The 19,781-nt window shown below is 38.5% G+C and overlaps 1 protein-coding gene across 1 annotated transcript in view; it reads right to left on the bottom strand.

Annotated features, from left to right (window-relative positions):
* cacna2d4b (calcium channel, voltage-dependent, alpha 2/delta subunit 4b) overlaps positions 1-19,781 on the bottom strand; it is a 49,640-nt gene that overhangs the window by 26,597 nt on the left and 3,262 nt on the right. The window contains exons 3-14 of the mRNA XM_063000747.1: positions 18,169-18,285; positions 17,391-17,450; positions 16,934-17,096; positions 13,186-13,317; positions 13,004-13,064; positions 7,163-7,313; positions 6,994-7,068; positions 6,212-6,301; positions 2,738-2,851; positions 2,443-2,521; positions 1,942-2,075; positions 54-212 (exon numbers count right to left, since the gene is read on the bottom strand). Of these exons, the coding sequence (XP_062856817.1) occupies positions 54-212; positions 1,942-2,075; positions 2,443-2,521; positions 2,738-2,851; positions 6,212-6,301; positions 6,994-7,068; positions 7,163-7,313; positions 13,004-13,064; positions 13,186-13,317; positions 16,934-17,096; positions 17,391-17,450; positions 18,169-18,285 (1,335 nt within the window). The remainder of the gene's footprint in view (positions 1-53; positions 213-1,941; positions 2,076-2,442; positions 2,522-2,737; positions 2,852-6,211; positions 6,302-6,993; positions 7,069-7,162; positions 7,314-13,003; positions 13,065-13,185; positions 13,318-16,933; positions 17,097-17,390; positions 17,451-18,168; positions 18,286-19,781) is intronic.

The raw sequence follows: 19,781 nt of genomic DNA, 5'->3' as shown, positions 1-19,781 counted from the left end.
GTAAAACATGATGTTAAAATCCTAATAAACAAACAAACAAACCCTAATTGTACCTTGTATCGAGGTGCCATCATCATGACCTCAAGTAAAGGAACATCTGTGCCCACCACTCCTAGCAGAATACCATGTGAAAGTGTCTCTTTCTTCTTGCTGAACACAGGCATTGCCACCGTAGTCATCAGCAACAAACTCTGAGCCATGCTGTTAAACAACTATGGGACAAATAAGAAATGATTAGCCACATCTCTCGGCTACAGATCAACGTTTTGTCATGTAAGGGCCAGTCTTTAATCTGTATTTAAAGTTTGAAGAGCTTTGAAGAGAAAATCTGGCTTACATGTGGGTGAAAATTAAGTACTATAAAGGTACACGTTGAATTTAATGAGCAACTCATGCCTCCTGAGGAAACAAATGGCAGTGATTGAAACAGGACGCGTTCTCAACTGCTTCCTATTGGGTGTAAATGATATGTCTTGTTAGTGCACTAGCAGTAGTATAGTTACACATTATGTTGCACAAAGGATGCAGCAGAAACACAGCCTGAAAATCATCTGAGCATGCTGTGTAAACAATGTCTATCTGTTTTAACCTTAAATGTAAGCTTTTATGGCTGAAAATGACAAATGAACATGCCAGCTAAGTGTAAAGGCAATACCCAGTGAGTATGGAGTTTGTGAAAAAAATGAAAAAATTGTGGGTGTAGATACTCATTATTTCAGCTTTGTTCATAGCCAAACTTTTGCAGACATAATCTGGTTAAAGATAATGACTGGCCCTGTGAGACTAGTCCACTAATGACATGACAATCATGTAACGAGATCATCTGTCTGCAATGTTACACAATGAACAGCAGAGGACGCTATAAAAGAGGTACTTATCAGTCTTAAGCCATTATTCCAATTTCTACAGACAAGACTATCAACTATGTCTGATTTGCTAGACTACAGTGAGTCTAAATCTAATCACACTAACAAGGACTAGAAATCTGACTGTATTTCAGTACATAATAAAAAAAGACTGGAGCAGCTCTGTACCGGTGTACTGTGCTACATCTGTTTACCTCTTTAGTGTTTGGAAGCTGGATAAGAATAAAGATGACAGATAGAAAGCATAAAAAGCAATTTAGGACAGTAGTATGACATGAGGATTATCAGAGCAACATGCACTGGACACAGTCCAACTCAATTTAAAATGCAGATGCAATGCCTTACACTGTACATAAACTCATATATTTCATTCATTCACTCATTCATTCATTCATTCAGCTACTGGTCAGTGCTGTTACAAATCTAGAAGCAATCCTGGAAATTCTAGTCGCAGGATGATTATCAACCCTTGACTGTGCCCCGTTTTACTGCCGGAGTCCACAAATCTGCACTTTCACAATTAGGGGTAATTTTAAGTAGCCAATCCACATAAAACCTGGATGGCACTGTGACTCGGTGGGTAGCACTTTTGCCTGATAGGAAGAAGAAGGTCCTGAGTTCAATTCCGAGGTGGAGTGGTCTGGGTCCTTGCTATTTGCATGTTCTCCCCATGTCTTCGTGGGTTTCCTCCAGGAGCTCCAGTTTTCTCTCACAGTCCAAAGACATGCAGTCAGGCAAATTGGAGATACTAAAATTGCCCTAGGTGTGAATGTGGGTGTCTCTGTGTGTATGTATTCCCTGTAATAGACTACTGACTTATCCAGGGTGTTTCCTACCCTTCACCCAGTGAATTTTACCCACAGTGACCCTGAATAGGATACAGCAGTGGTAAAACCGACAATGAATAAATGGTCAAAACTTGACAATCTCAATGGAAGGGGGGTGAGTTAATAAATCAAACAGTAACTGCAGGGGTTAAATGCATCTGATAATTTGAGACAGTGTACATTCCAAAAATAATTTACCAAACCATTTAAGCTTTATTCTAAAATGGAAAGGCAGCATCTGCTCCTACCACACTGTCCATGTAGGCCTCTGTCCATATGATGTCATGGTCATGGTCGATGACCATGGGCCGACTTAGAACATGAAGATACTCCATCACATTTTCCTGTACATCAGCCAGTGTGTTGATGTGAGTGTAGTACCCTGCATTCAGAACATAAACAATTCTAATTACAAAGTACATAGAACATTTAGCATTTCACACATGGTCCTGTACTCACTTTCCCTGTAATGTACATTGGCTGCATTTAGCATGTGCTTTATCCAAAGCCACTTATAGTTCTGACTGAATACAATGCACACAATGAAGGGTTAAGGGTCTTGCTCAGAGGTCCAACAGTGGCAGCTTGGTGATGGCGGGGTTTAAACCAGCAACCCTCTGATTAGCAGTCTTGTACACTAACCACTAAGCTACCACAGCTTAATAACGATTATAATTAGTAGGATGTGGGGTAGTCCAATTTTCAGACCAATTATTTCATAACTTTCTTTAGCAGAGACTGAAATTCACCCTTATTGTTACAGGCAATCCACTTCACATTTTCAGAAAAGGTCATATCACGGCCGATGAGATAGGTAAAAACCCGCACCTGTGGACACAAGACAATTTTAAAATATAAGATTGGGAAAAATGTAACTCATATTACAATTAAATACAATGTTTATTTCCTTTCATAACAATTTATTTAAACAAATAACAAATGTTATGAAGGATTTAAATGCCGAAATAAGAAAACATAGCAATTTTAAGCAGTTATTAATCACTTTTCCTTGTATTTATGTGATCAGAACAGATTGTTCATTACCTTCTTCTCAGGCCAGTTGAACTCCTCGAATACAGACTGGAAATCTTCCATGGCTCCATCTGTGATGAGCATGATGGCTTGATTGCACAAGCTGCCCTGCCCATTTACTGTGGCCTGGGCACAGAGGGTGAGAATGTGTGAGTGTGTGTGGGTGGGTGGTTGGGTGTGTTGTGTGTTGTGTGTGTGTGTGTGTGTGTGCGTGTGCGTGTTTATGTGTGCATTTATCAGAAAGGAAAAGAGTGACACATTAAGAGCTTTTGAGTAAAAAAGACTGTGTACTAACTTGTAAATACCCCTTAAAGTATACGCCTTACCATAAAATATGTACCATAAAACATTAAAAACAGTGTTGAATAATAAATAGCTTTGATTTTTCTGCCAAATCTTTACTTATTTAATAGACCACCAGTGCCTGTATTCACTTTAAAGCTATGGAAATACTGGAAAGACTAGTCTTTTGACTTCGTACATATAAATATGGACAAAAATCATAAAAGCATTAACAAAGAAAAATATATTTATGCAAAACAAATAAAGATTACAGCTTTGTGACATCTACGAAAAGAAATAAGTCGCTTTTTTTGAGGTATTGTGGGTTAGTTTTGTCCCATTTCCTTCTGCAAATCGACTTTAATCCTCCAAGAGTACAGGGGTCCCTCTAATGGATTTGGAATTTTAAACTTCTCCATAAATTGTGTTAAAAAAAGTGTTATTTATGTCAGGAGACTAGGCAATACAAGCCTCTTTATCTTTTTAAGGTGTAACATATTAAAAAGGTTTATCCTCTTCTTGTACTGATCCTTTCAATTAGGTGTGATGCCGCAGTGACATCTGGTAAACACTATAAATGTAAATGACAGAGACACTTAAAATGTTTGCTGTGAAGTGTTGTTTAATCATTTGCAGCCGACTTATCTGGGGTGCATCTAAGATTGACTGCTGCGAAGTGGAAATGTGTGCTATGGTTTGACACATTCAAAAGACAGCATCTGTCATGATATGGGGGTGAGTTAGTGCCAATAGCTTGGGTAACTTGCATACCAGTGAAGGCACCAGTAATGCTGATGCATGCATACCTAATTGATGCACCATATGCTGTCATTCCTGCTGGCTTTAGCAAAAACAAGTCAATACCAGGCCACATTTTGCACAAGATAAAACACTAAGTTCATAATAAAAATGCAGATGCTAGACTGGCCTGTTTGCAGTCCATAGTTGTCTCTTATTGAGCAGTATATAACCATGGACGATCAAGCAGCTAAAATGTTTTAAATAGCAAAAATGTCAAATAGAAATCTACCCTTTGGCTTTCCTTAATGATTAAATTATGTTTTTTAAAGGAAAGGTGACTTAATAGGTTAAACATCACACATCACATTTTTTAATGTAAAATACACTGATCAACCATAACATTAAAACCACCTCCTTGTTTCTTTACTTACTGTCCATTTTTATCAGCTCCACTTACCATATAGGAGCACTTTGTAGTCCATCTGTTTCTCTGCATGCTTTATTAGCCCCCTTTCATGCTGTTCTTCAATGGTCAGATCTCTCACAAAACCACTACAGGGCAGGTATTATTTAGGTGGTGGATCATTCTCAGCACTGCGATGACACTGACATGGTGGTGGTGTGTTAGTGTGTGTTGTGCTGGCATGAGTGGATAAGACACAGCAATACTGATTGAGTTTTTAAACACCTTATTGTCACTGCTGGACTGAGAATAGTCCACCAACCAAAAACATCCAGCCAACAGCGCCCGTGGGCAGCGTCCTGTGACCACTGATGAAGATCTAGAACAGGGGTGTCAAACTCATTTTCACCGAGGGCCACATCAGCATTATGGTGCCCTCAAAGGGCCGATTGTAACGTATCCTGCTGTGATTGCAGTCACATTGCTGTTTTTCTTGGAGGCTGAATTCTGCATTAATATTGTCCTAATTTACCACAGGCACGGCCTCATAACACAAGAGACACACCGGTTTCTCTTCCTGAAGCACAAACTTGTTTTCACTTTCATTAAATTTCCTCCTCATGCTTAATTTTCTTAATTATCTTCTTGTACATTTTAGGATCATGTGTAAATATGTGTAACATCATCTACTGGCGGGATGTGTCACTTTGCAGGTCACAAAATCAGCATGCATTTTGAAAGATGCAGTTTATTTAGGAATTTACAGCGTATTTTTAAGACAATCATTCTGCCCTCACTAATAGTTTATCCCCCTTGCTCAGCTAGACAGACAGACAGACAGACAGACAGACAGCTCTCTTCAGAATACAGTCGGTTTATTTGCTCCCCAGCTGTGTGATACACTGTGTGCACCAGAATGAAGTAAAAATACAAACAATAAAAACAATAAAGAACCTAATACAGTAAAAGCACACAGCTGTAGTCAAGTGTTACATCTGGTACAATATGAGATTTAACCAAACGTAAAATAACGAGTTAAAATTGTGTGTAAAGATACTAATTGCTATAGTAACGTAACAACAGTATTTAATTACGGTAAATTTGTAACTAAAGCGCTGTGATATACTCACTAAACATTTACTAACAAATGAGAATATAAACGCCACTACTTACAGACAATGCTTGGGTATTATATTGCAATATAATTATTTGTATTTATTTATTATTGTTTACATCACTGACTACGCTACCCCGCGTTCTCTTTGCCGTAAAAGTCACATGGCTTCTTAGCGAAGGTTAAAGTTAGTTGCCATGACTACGATGTCACGTTGTCTCTTAAAGGCGCAGGAGCGCATTAAATTATAAGCGCGTCTCTGTAACGACTCGAACCAAAACAACAATCATACAGTCGTTTAAGCTCTCGCGGGCCGGATCTGGCCCGCGGGCCGTGAGTTTGACACCCCTGATCTAGAAGATGACCAACTCAAACAGCAGCAGTAGATGAGCGATCATCTCTGACTTTACATCTACAAGGTGGACCAACTAGGTAGGAGTGTCTAAAAGAGTGGACAGTGAGTGGACACGGTATTTAAAAACTCCAGCAGCGCTGCTGTGTCTGATCCACTCATACCAGCACAACACACACTAACACACCACCACTATGTCAGTGTCACAGCAGTGCTGAGAATTATCCACCACCTAAATAATACCTGCTCTGTGGTGGTCCTGTGGGGGTCCTGACCATTGAAGAACAGGGTGAAAGCAGGCCAAAAAAGTATGTAGAGAAACAGATGGACTACAGTCTGTAATTGTAGAACTACAAAGTGCTTCTATATGGTAAGTGGAGCTGATAAAATGGACAGTGAGTGTAGAAACAAGGAGGTGGTCATAATGTTATGGCTGATCAGTGTATGTGCCAATAAATTTTGCATAAACGTGTATATATTTAAAAACTTGATTTGTTAAAATGTTAAGTATTTTGTCTTTGTACTGTTTTCAATTAAATACAGATGGAAAAGATGTAGGTTTTTAATATGTACTTATAAATGTACAGTACTAACCTCATTTAGCACCCGGAAAGACTCTTTCATGGCTTTCTTGACTTTTCCCTCACCCTTAACCTGCAGCTCGTCCACAAGCAGTTTGAAATGCTACAATTGCAAAACAGGTCAACAGTCAATTAGGCCTCTCTTATAAAACAGTAAAGCGTTGTTTTTGTTTATTACTTTTCCGCCTTTTTCCTGTTTCTTTTCTTGCTGTGTCATTTGTCTGGTGGGGCATTCTAGAGACAAAATTAGCCACATTTCATAATCCCATCGTGAGACTTCCTGAGGAGGCCAGGGAGCAGACGTGATATCATTACCATCTCTGTTTAATGGACCTGTCAGGCTTACCAAGCTCTGCCTGCTATCAACATGCAGTGCCACACTGACCTAAACAGGGGCACAGTCATGCTGGAACAGGAAAGGGCCTTGCATGAACTGATTACATAAAGTTTAAAACATGTTTTGTTTATTTTGTATAATTAATATTATACAATCTGTTAACAATTGGTGTGGAGGAGAGGTGTCCACATACTTTTGGTCATATAGTGTATATTGTTTTAACTAATTCATTTGGCTACCAGCTACCAGCCTACCAGAATCTAGCTGTTTTCCTCAAAGACACAAGAAGTCATGTACAACCTTATTTCAAAATCCCTAGTCTGACTAGCTTTGACTTGATTGATGAGAGTTTGATAAAATAGAGAGTGATGACAGTCTGCCCACCCCAGCAAGCAGCCACTTCCCTTTCTAAATAATATGAGTTTGTTGGACACAATATGGTAGAAAACAATGTTTACCTCTCGGTTGTCCAGATCTGCCTGCACTAGTGTACCTTTAAAGCAGGGCTCCACATAGCTAACATAATCAGTATACTGCAAGATAAAGAAAACCAAAAACTTAAACATGAAGAAAAAACATCTCACAGTCCATCACAGAGATAGTTAAAAATGGACTAAGATAACTTACAGCAATAATGTTGACAAAGTCATTTTCTCCCAGAGTGTCCAGGATGGTGTTGATGGTGTGTTTAGCGATAGTCAGCTTAAGCCCTTTCATACTGCCACTAACATCCACTACAATGATGATGTCTTTTGGAGATGTAGCGGCCTGAATGTACCTGTAGCAGTAAGGGACATGTTACAGACACATCACAGCACCATAATACCATGATTGTGCACATACAGGGCTTAGACTAAAGCTTTACTTGGACATCTGCTTTACTTGCTTCATCTCTAACAACATTAAAATTTTGTAGAAATGTAGTTCAACAAGACAATGACTCAAAATATAAAGCCAAAAAAACTCAATGCTGTGTTTTTGAAAAGAAGAAAAAAGGTGCTGGCATGACTTAGACAATCCTCTGATTTTGGACACAATTAAATGTTTATGGAGGAATTTGTTTGTTTGTTTATTTGAATTTTTTCTCCCTTTTTCCTCCCGATTTTTTTTATTTATGCATTTTTCTCCCTTTTAGTGCATCCAATTGCCCGATTGCGTCTTGCTTCCTCTCCACCAATGCCGATCCCCGCTCTAATTGACGAGAACTAAGCTAACCCACGCCCCCTCCGACACGTGGGCAGCATGCCGTATGCATCTTATCACCTACACTAAGACGCAGCACTGTGTACGGAGAGACACACCCTGACAGCCTTCTTTTCTGTGCAGGTGCCATCAATCAGCCAGCAGAGGTCATAATTGCACCAGTCATGAGAGAGAGAGACCTTATCCGACTTAATCCCACCCATATCTGAACAACAGGCCAATCGTTGTTCATGTGGCCGCTCAGCCTAGCTGGCAGGCAGAGCCGAGATTCGATACGATGTATTCGAGATCCCAGCTCTGGTTCCAGTGTGTGTTTTTACCGCTGTGCCACCTGAGCGGCCTTCCTCCCGATTTTTAGCATTATGCTTCCTCTCTACTGGTGCTGACCAGTGCCCCTGACTGAGGAGAGCGAACTGACACACATCCCCTCCGATACGTGAACAGTAGCCGACTGCATTTTTTCACCTGCACCAGCCGAGTTCATATGCGAATCAGCCCTGTGCATGGAGAGCCACACCCTGATCAGCATTATTCCTCTACTCTGTGCAGATGCCATCAACCAGCCAGCAGAGGTCATAATTGAATCAGTTATGAGGTCCCTCTCTGGCTCCCTTACCCTGTATGAACAACAGCCAAACGATGTTCATATAGCCGCCCAGCCTAGATGGATGGCAGAGCTGAGATTCAATACGATGTATTCGAAATCCCAGCTCTGGTGTTCTAGCGTATTTTACCACTGCGCCACCTGAGCGGGTCTGTTTATTAGAATTTTAACATCATGTTTTACACTTGGTTCCATTCATGACAGGACAGGTAGTTAGTTACTGGTTACACATGATTCATTAGTTCAAGTTCAATGTCAAACACCATCAGGTGCACCTAACTTACATGTTATTGGACTGTGGGAGGAAAAAAGGATCTCACAAGGAAAACCCACACAGACACGGGGAGAACATGCAAACTTCACACAGAAAGGACCCATATCCCTCTGCTTGGATATGAAACCTATGACCCTCTTGATGTGAGGCAACAGTGCTACCCTCGGAGTTATAGAGGGTTTTAAACTTGCATGTCCATAAGAGGGATCTTTGTAATTTGGAAAATGAATAATGGTTTACCATAAGGAACAGGCCAAAATTGAATCAAATTGCTGCAAAATCTAATTATTTTGTTTTGTAGATGTCTCAAAGCTGTAACTGGCAGCTTCTGCTTTGCAACAAAGTACTAATGTAATTACAGTCCCGTCAATTCTGTTTTTTTTTTTATATATCCTCATTTATGCTTGAAGAGACTATATGTTCACATTTAAGTATAAAAACAAGAGCTGGGGTTTTCACATATTCATCAATAAAGACCTCAAACGTGATTCTGACTTCTGACTGAATTTTTTATTATTATTTTTAATTGCAATCATATTATTTAGAGCTTCTCTCACAGTTATAACATATATAACACATCTGCTACATGAACAATACTTATGACCTACATTGAAATTTTAAATAAGATAAATAACACATTATACACTTATTCACAGTACTGTACTAAAAAATAGCCCACGGATCAAGGAGTTGATTGTGGATCATGGAGTGGGGGGCAGCTGTAGCTTAGTGGTTAAGGTACTGGTCTAGTTATCAGAAGGTTGCCAGTTCAAGCCTCACCACTGCCAGGTTGCCACTGTTGGGCCCTTAACCCTCAATTGTATAGATTGTATACTGTCACAACTGTAAGTTGCTTTGGATAAAAAGCGTCTGCTAAATGCTGAAAATGTAAATAACAAACAATATGTGAAGGCCGTTGTAGCCTATCGGTTAAGGTATTGGACTAGTAATCAGAAGGTTGCTGGTTCAAGCCCCACCACTGCCAGGTTGCTGCTGTTGGCCCTTGAGCAAGGCTCTTAACCCTTAATTGCGGTCACAGTACAAGTCACTTTGGATAAAGGCGTCTGCTAAATGCCGAAAATTTAATATAAAATGTAAATGGGGCTGCAAACATTTTAAACTCTTAACCCTGGCCAAAAAAGTTGAGAATCCCTGTAATCCCTTGTAAATCATGAAATGCTTATAATTAATTAAACACTAGGCTGTTTTAGTTTTTTTTTTGTTTTTTTTTTAATAGCACTAGTATAATGTATTCGTCTGTATAAAAATTCAGCATGTGGTGCCCATGTGTGTGACACTAACAAGGCTATTGAGCTGCTAACCTCTTAAGGATCGGATTAAAGTCTTTATTTGAGATCAGGGCCTTTCTGGAAGGGCTACCACTCCTTAAAGCAGCTAATGTTTTGAAAACCTATGCACTCATTAATTAGCTGTTATAACCATGATGAGCACATAATGAGAACAGGTAGTATGGCATACATTTATTGCCAAAAGTATGTGGACACTCTCCTCTTAATTACTGAGTTGAGGTGTTGCAACCACACCTTTAGCTAACCACATATATTAAATCAGTTATATGAAATAAGTTATACATAAGGCCCTACCTAATCGCGACACAGACAGTGAAATGAGCTGTTTCCCATGTAATATGCAATTTGCCATGAAATAAAAAATGTAAGGTTTGTGTTTAGTGATGAAATATAAGGCGCAATATGAGGCGGTCCTAACAATCCTACGGAAATTAAGTTAGTGTGCTGTAGTGTGCTGACAATGTTTGATGTATGTGTTTACGTGTTAAGTGCATTTTGTCAGTAATTCCATAATCAAAGAAAAATTGTGTTCCTCTACACACGTGATTATCTCACTGATGAGAATATTCATCTTTCATCTATTAAGTTAGGCTGTGCTGTGTACTGTAGCTTACATTTATTCTATCATTCGATTTATGTATATTATTTAATAACTGCCATAAAATGTGGTACTTTTCTTTAAAAATCCATGAATCTGTTATTTTTTAAAAATGAGGTCCGTAAAATTAGGCAGAATTTAGTAGGGCCCTAGTTATACGCTATGTGATCCATATCTGTTTAAGCCTGACTGCACCCATGTGCACAAAGCAAGGTCTATAAAGACAGGGTTGGATGAGTTTAGTACAGTGGATATCCAAGGGCCTGCACAGAGCCCTGACCTCAACTCTATTATCTTTGGGATGAATAAAAATGCTATTGAAAGCCATTTCTTCCTGACCAACATCAATGTCTGATTTCACATAGCTATTGACTGAATGGGCACAAAGTTTCACAGACAAACTCCAAAATCTAGTGTCACAATGTCATAATTGTAAAAAAGGCTGGGGGAGGTTTATATTAACTAATTGGTTTTGTAATGGGATGTCCAACAAGCTTATGGTCAGGTTTCCACATACTTTTGGCCATATAGTATATCTAATGGCTTAATGTCGCTATTGCTCATCACTCACTTTAAAATATTCGGAGCTGCTAATGGTTAAATGGCATTGCTAATGCCATTGCTATATTGCCTTGGTACTTGTACTTTGCACTGGACACCTTACATGGAACCGGGAGTCTCTACTTCTGGGATCCTCTATTGCTACCTCTATGCACAAACTCTCATTGTACACTTATACATACACCTGTTTATGTGTAAAATGTAGCATTACACACCTTGCACACTTCCCCACTGGACTGATTGTATATACTGCTATATACTTTATAACTACTTGTATGTTTATATATTTTATATACAGTGTATCACAAAAGTGAGTACACCCCTCACATTTCTGCAAATATTTTATTATATCTTTTCATGGGACAACACTATAGACATGAAACTTGGATATAACTTAGAGTAGTCAGTGTACAACTTGTATAGCAGTGTAGATTTACTGTCTTCTGAAAATAACTCAACACACAGCCATTAATGTCTAAATAGCTGGCAACATAAGTGAGTACACCCCACAGTGAACATGTCCAAATTGTGCCCAAATGTGTCGTTGTCCCTCCCTGGTGTCATGTGTCAAGGTCCCAGGTGTAAATGGGGAGCAGGGCTGTTAAATTTGGTGTTTTGGGTACAATTCTCTCATACTGGCCACTGGATATTCAACATGGCACCTCATGGCAAAGAACTCTCTGAGGATGTGAGAAATAGAATTGTTGCTCTCCACAAAGATGGCCTGGGCTATAAGAAGATTGCTAACACCCTGAAACTGAGCTACAGCATGGTGGCCAAGGTCATACAGCGGTTTTCCAGGACAGGTTCCACTCGGAACAGGCTTCGCCAGGGTCGACCAAAGAAGTTGAGTCCACGTGTTCGGCGTCATATCCAGAGGTTGGCTTTAAAAAATAGACACATGAGTGCTGCCAGCATTGCTGCAGAGGTTGAAGACGTGGGAGGTCAGCCTGTCAGTGCTGCATGGTCGTCATCCCAGAAGGAAGCTGACGCACAAGAAAGCCCGCAAACAGTTTGCTGAAGACAAGCAGTCCAAGAACATGGATTACTGGAATGCCCTGTGGTCTGATGAGACCAAGATAAACTTGTTTGGCTCAGATGGTGTCCAGCATGTGTGGCGGCGCCCTGGTGAGAAGTACCAAGACAACTGTATCTTGCCTACAGTCAAGCATGGTGGTGGTAGCATCATGGTCTTGGGCTGCATGAGTGTTGCTGGCACTGGGGAGCTGCAGTTCATTGAGGGAAACATGAATTCCAACATGTACTGTGACATTCTGAAACAGAGCATGATCCCCTCCCTTCGAAAACTTTTCCAACAGGATAACGACCCCAAACACAACCTCCAAGATGACAATTGCCTTGCTGAGGAAGCTGAAGGTAAAGGTGATGGACTAAACCCAATTGAGCACCTGTGGCGCATCCTCAAGTGGAAGGTGGTCATCATGGAGGAGTGGAAGAGGATTCCAGTAGCAACCTGTGCAGCTCTGGTGAATTCCATGCCCAGGAGGGTTAAGGCAGTGCTGGATAATAATGGTGGTCACACAAAATATTGACACTTTGGGCACAATTTGGACATGTTCACTGTGGGGTGTACTCACTTATGTTGCCAGCTATTTAGACATTAATGGCTGTGTGTTGAGTTATTTTCAGAAGACAGTAAATCTACACTGCTATACAAGTTGTACACTGACTACTCTAAGTTATATCCAAGTTTCATGTCTATAGTGTTGTCCCATGAAAAGATATAATGAAATATTTGCAGAAATGTGAGGGGTGTACTCACTTTTGTGATACACTGTATATTTTTTTTATATTTTTATATTTTACTTTAGTAGAGCACACTGAATCTCATTGTACTTGTACAATAACAATAAAGGTATTCGCATTCGTATTCGTATGTATTAGCACAGCCTCTCACCAGTTTCTGTTCCGACAGTCAAAGGAAACCACTCCATTTGGATCTGGAGTCCATTTGATGCCTGATGGGGAGAGGTAAACAAAAACACATATATCAGTGGTTTAGTACAAGGTGTAGTGGCAAGCGTACATGGACAATTATGGCTTAACTGGAGACCTTAATACAGTGTGACCATGTTGTACCTGGATAGAGTCTAAAGAAACCAGTGGAGCTGCCAAAGAATTGCCAGGTGAGAGTTGGATCCCTCTGGAAGTTATTACTGAAGACGTCATTTAGGGCCTCAGACATGTAAACGCCATTAAGAATATCTGGATCTTTAGTGAAATCCGAGAGAGAGCAAGTGAGAGAGAGAGAGAAAGAGAGAGTAATGTTATTCCCATTTAACCAACATATTTAAATTGAATGACAATTAAATAACATTTTATATTTATTTAAATAACCTCAGTTTTCAGTACCAATATCAGTACAGTGGGGTCAAAAAGTATTTAGTCAGCCACTGATTGTGCAGGTTCTCCTACTTAGAAAGATGAGAGAGGTCTGTAATTTTCATCATAGGTACACTTCAACTATGAGAGACAAAATGAGAAAAAAAAAATCCAGGAAATCACATTGTAGGATTTTTAAAGAATTTATTTTGGTGGAAATTATGGTGGAAAATAAGTATTTGGTCAATAACAAAAGTTCAACTCAATACTTTGTAACATAACCTTTGTTGGCAATGACAGAGGTCAAACGTTTCCTGTAAGTCTTCACCAGGTTTGCACACACTGTAGCTGGTATTTTGGCCCATTCCTCCATGCAGATCTCCTCTAGAGCAGTGATGTTTTGGGACTGTCGCTGGGCAACACGGACTCCACAAATTTTCTATGGGGTTGAGGTCTGGAGACTGGCTAGGCTACTCCAGGACCTTGAAATGCTTTTTACGGAGCCACTCCTTCGTTGCCCGAGCGGTGTGTTTGGGATCATCGTCATGCTGGAAGACCCAGCCACGTTCCATCTTCAATGCTCTCACTGATGGAAGGAGATTTTGGCTTAAAATCTCACGATACATGGCCCCGTTCATTCTTCCCTTAATACGGATCAGTCGCCCTGTCCCCTTTGCAGAAAAACAGCCCCAAAGCATGATGTTTCCACCCCCATGCTTCACAGTAGGTATGGTGTTCTTGGGTTCTTCTTCTTCCTCCAAACACGACGAGTTGAGTTTTTACCAAAAAGTTCCATTTTGGTTTCATCTGACCACATGATATTCTCCCAATCCTCTTCTGGATCATCCATATGCTCTCTGGCAAACTTCAGATGGGCCTGGACATGTACTGGCTTAAGCAGGGGGACACGCCTGGCACTGCAGGATTTGAGTCCCTCTCGGCGTAGTGTGTTACTGATGGTAGCCTTTGTTACTTTGGTCCCAGCTCTCTGCAGGTCATTCATCAGGTCCCTCCGTGTATTTCTGGGATTTTTGCTCACCGTTCTCACCGTGCTTGCCTATTGTAGATTCACTCTTCCCAGCCTGGTGCAGGTCTACAATTTTCTTCCTGGTGTCCTTCGACAGCTCTTTGGTCTTGGCCATGGTTGACTGTTTGAGGCTGTGGACAGGTGTCTTTTATACAGATAATGAGGTCAAACAGGTGCCATTAATACAGGTAACGAGTGGAGGACAGAAGAGCTTCTTAAAGAAGAAGTTACAGGTCTGTGAGAGCCAGAAATCTTGCTTGTTTGTTATTGACCAAATACTTATTTTCCACCATAATTTACAAATAAATTCTTTAAAAATCCTACAATGTGATTTCCTGGATTTTTTTTTCTCATTTTGTCTCTCATAGTTGAAGTGTACCTATGATGACAATTACAGACCTCTCTCATCTTTCTAAGTAGGAGAACCTGCACAATCAGTGGCTGACTAAATACTTTTTGACCCCACTGTATGTACCTATCCAAGTCAAAATTAGGTGAATTAAAAAGGGACTTTGAGACTTGAACTCTTACTCTGGTATGGTATCTTTTTTCCTAAAGAAATATTTTATTGTGAATGCCAAAAATTTAAGTACAGTGGTACCTTGAAACTCAACATCAGTTGGTTCTGGGAGTGGCGTTGAGTTTAAAAGGCGTTGAGTTTCAAGGTATTTTTCCCATAAGGATGTATGGGAAACCTGTTAATGTGGTCCATGGTCCCATGGACTTACATACTGTATATTTGTATATGTAAAATAATAGGGTTGTTTTTGACACTTATACACTGAAAATAATACAAATATAATATACAAACACTAAAATAAAAAGCCGATTCTTACAGTTTCTCAGCACCGCAAGCTATAACATAAGTTTAAAAGTGAAACAGTGAGGGAAATCCAGATAAACACAGATACCTGTGGACGCTTTCAGAGTGAATCTGATGGTTATTCCACACAAATGCAAATTCGTCTCATATGCACACTTTGATGACATTTTACTGCACCACTCAAGCCAAGCGCTGAACAAAGTGACTGTTCATTGTTAATTTGAAATTAAAGAAATAAATTTTTAAGAAACAAACTGAACACGTTGAGTTTAAGGGAAACGTTGAGGTTAAGGGTACAAATTTCTCTACAAAGGGCGTCGAGTTTCAAAGATTTTGAGTTTAGGGGACGTTGAGTTACAAGGTACCACTGTACAACAAATCATACAGAATTCAGTATCCAAGTCCAAGTAAAAAAAACACAGGTCCAAGTAGAGTCTAAAGGATAAGGAAATTACAAAAAGTATCTTAGATATTCAAAATATTCAGTTAAGGATTTGTTTATTTATTTGTCATACAGAATCATAACATATTTATTTATACCATACAGAAGTCACACTGTGAACGAGATTAGGATCAAATTAATACATTCATACTTGTTGGACAGGTGATTAAAATTGGAAATTCATAGACAACAAGGGTCTCATTGTGTCTGGTGAAAAGCAAATACATCATTTTAAATATTGAACCCACCGGTATTAAGGAAACAATGAATTATATTATTTATAAAAACAAACTAAATAAAATTTCTAAAACAGAAGTTAGGTAATCTGTCTGTGAGCTGAAGCTGATGGATAATTATGTTGTACAGAAAGACAGTAGCGCTGTGGGATATTCCACTACCAAACCAGCACCAAGATTCTGAACTCCTCGATTCGAAACTGTGTTGCCACTGGTCGGCAAGGCGCCATCTAGCAGGCATAATTGGCAGTGTCTTCAGCAGATACTAATTGGCCACTGTATCTGCAGGGTGGGGGTCAGACTATGTGTGGGTGGGTGGTTCTTCATACGCTGTGTGAGGACCCTAATTGGCGGGGGCGAGAAGAGGAGGGCTGTGCACGTGTCGGAAGAGGCGTGTACAGCGACGTGCTCTCGTTGGATGCAATTGGATATCCCTCAGCAGCGAAAGACAAATTGCGGAGAAAATGCATATAAAAAAAGAAACAGAATTACTATTATTCCAAATAAAAGATTTATAGTAGTTTGTGGCCAGACTTAAAAGAAGCAGCTCGTGCCTGGAATCCTAGCAGTGTCCGATTACAAGCGATTTTGTTAAACAAAAGACACAATCACATTATAGAAAGTGTTTAGTTGCAGTCTTTGCTGCTAAATATAGTGCAACACTTTTACAAATTAGCTTAGTTTCCTAATTAAATAACATAATGCTTGACGTGAAGTTCCATTTGTAATATCATGTTTTGTTTCATGATGAGATGGTTTCATCTTACAAACATGCAATACCAGAGGCGATCAGATAAAAAGGTTATCATAGTGTCATTTACACCACTGTATGTAATTTATTGTGGGTAATAAAGGAAACATATTGCAATAAATTTTTGCTGTTACTTAATATCAAAGATAAAGGATTGAGATTGACGCCAACTTAATTGATATTTCCAGGAGGAAGTAAAGAGCATTAGTGTATAATGTTCTCTTACCTTGGTTGTACACATTAGTTGGCACTTGGATGTCACTCATTAAAGTGTTGACGGGCAGATTGTTAAAATGCTCATTTTCTTCCAGTGGAAACTCGCCACCAAGTTCAATGTAGTTACTCTCCTCGTCCATCGTGTTTATTAACAGCGAGTTAAAATAATCAAACTGATAAAAACACAATAAGAATGTCAATGTCATCTTTGGAAATCTTTCATAAGGACCATTAATGTACAAAAATTCTGGTTTTATTGATACAAAGTTCAAGATTAGCATTATTTGCAAGCATCTAGTTCCACTTGTAAATAATACATCCTGCATTCATTAATATATGCATATTTAATAAAGAAGAAATGATTTAAGCCTACACTGAAACAATTGTATAACTGTATATGCTTTACAGGATGGCTGTTTTACAGTGAATAAATTCTGTGCTCACACGGTCACACAGTGATGGTTTACCTCTAAACTGGAGTTAAACTCATGATATAAATCTGCATCCTCCACTGTATCTGCCAGTCTCTGCAAAGAGATCACATTAAGACACATCAATTAATTATTAAATTTATATTAAGATCCCTATTTACAAGTTTATTGGCTTATTAGTTTATTTAGTTAAATCATCAGATTATACAATGTTCCTATTACAGTCAGAGTATGCATACAACAGTGCCAGCATCCACAAGCACATCTACAACCAATTATTAAATCAATTTAATTGATCAATTTAATTACCACAGACTACCTGTAATACTACAAAGTTACCCATTTAAATTAAAGAACAAGCACACCCTACATTACAAATACAGTTTTATTTATTATTGATCTTCTAAAAGACAGTAGTCTATACTGGCATAATTTATTATTATTGTTATTGTTAGTATTATTATTATTAATAGTAGTAGTATTTCTAAACATTTTGTTCAGTGTATTTACTGAGGAGTTAAAGTGGATTTAACCTAAATAAATTGTAAGCTTTAGGTGGCGTGATAAAATAAATGTACAGTAAACATTAATGATAAACATACACCATGGACAGGAAGACAGTTTATTGAATTATTGACTCAATATTGACCCATATTTAGTTACACTCTGATATTTTGGGGAAATATAAATCACATGGGTCTCTGGAGCTGTGCCACACCAACATTATTAGTTGCAACAGTATATGAGCCTCAACATATTTACCTTTTACACATGTATTATACTTTATTACTGCTTTCACAGTTAAATGATTTACCTTAACAGATTTCATCTTGCTTCCCAACATCATCTCAATTTCCTCAGAAAATTCCTGGACCAATTCAGCTCCATCTACCTCTTTTATCTGGATAATGGGCTCCACATCTTTGAGTTTCTGGGTGAAGCAATGTAAGTGGTAGACATATTTAATTTATTAAAACATTCTATGCACATTTCATTTTTAAAGTCTGTCTTTCAGCAAGACAGTAATTAAAAACATACTATGGGATTTGTATGTTATAAAATTGAATTATACACACTGAAAGACTCCATAATCAGAAGGAGTGTCTGCATACTTCTTGACAGAACATGTAGATTATGCACATTTATCACAGATGTTTATAATACAGTGACAATGTACAAACATTACAATAATTTAATTCAGAACATCAAATGTTCTACTATATGATTAGATTGATTTTTTTCAGTTGAATAAAATTTAGTGCCAAATGTATAATTGTAAATAAATACATTTCAAATTGAAAATAGATTTTACCAGTTAAATTTTGATGTTATTTCAGTGGGACTAAAATAGATGCCATAGAAATAATCTCATATCTACTTTTAATCTGTCTGACCTAATCTGTGGATTAATTGTACCATTTGAAACAAGCACAAACAATATCCTTAATCACTAACTACAACGGTTCTGGTTTATCAAATCCTCTCGAGCAACATGATTAAGAAAAGTAAACAACTGTCCAGATCAAATAAATGGAGTATTTACAAGTACATAAAATATGGAGTATTTATTTACAGGTTCAAAAAAGAGCTAAACATTAAGTGATTAACATTTGGAGTGTTTCTAATCAGACAGTATATTAGATGAAAACATGTTTTGCTAGAATGGTGTAAAACAGTGGCTTTTAAATATTAAAATCAAAATATTCTGCCAATCTGTCATATAAGACACACACTCCAAATTAGATTAGTTTTGTAGCATTTCGTAATAATTCTCTATACTCTTAACAGGTACAGTCATGGCCAAAATTATAATTTCACAACATCTACAATGCTTAACAATAACAATAATTTTCCTTTGACCAATATTAGTCACCGTCCCCTTATTATAATATTTTGTAGCACAGCCTTTAAAAGCAATACATAAAGTGGTTTGTAGAGATTTGTACACTCAGAGTGTTTTTATGACTGTGCGTTTCACAGATTTTAATAGGAATCAGGTCAGGACTCTTTGTATAATCCAGTGTTTGTTACCCATTTATTCTTGGGTGTTTTTGAGGTGTGTTTTAGGTCATTATCATGCCGCAGCTGGAACACAGACATCTGACTGTGAGTTATACATTTCTTCCAAAATGAGAATTATTTTATTTGATTATGCTTTACACAGATTTAAAATCTCTAGTGAAAGAGCTTAGAAGCCATCCCAACACAACAGAAAGCCCTCCTCATGGTATACAATAGGCATGTGTTTTAGTTAAAGGTCATGTGTTCTTCAACAAAATAATGACCCAAATGACAACAAAAAGACCCAAGAACGTAGAAGTAGCCAGCTTGAAGTCCTGATCTTAAAGGTCATAAAACTTACAGTTGTGAAAAAGCACCAGTTCAAGAAGAGTGGACTTAACTGCTAGTTCAGGAGTGTCATATTGT

The sequence above is a fragment of the Trichomycterus rosablanca genome, chromosome 8, assembly GCF_030014385.1.
Source record: "Trichomycterus rosablanca isolate fTriRos1 chromosome 8, fTriRos1.hap1, whole genome shotgun sequence".
Classification (NCBI taxonomy): domain Eukaryota; kingdom Metazoa; phylum Chordata; class Actinopteri; order Siluriformes; family Trichomycteridae; genus Trichomycterus; species Trichomycterus rosablanca.
This window is presented reverse-complemented; position numbering and strand designations above follow the sequence as displayed.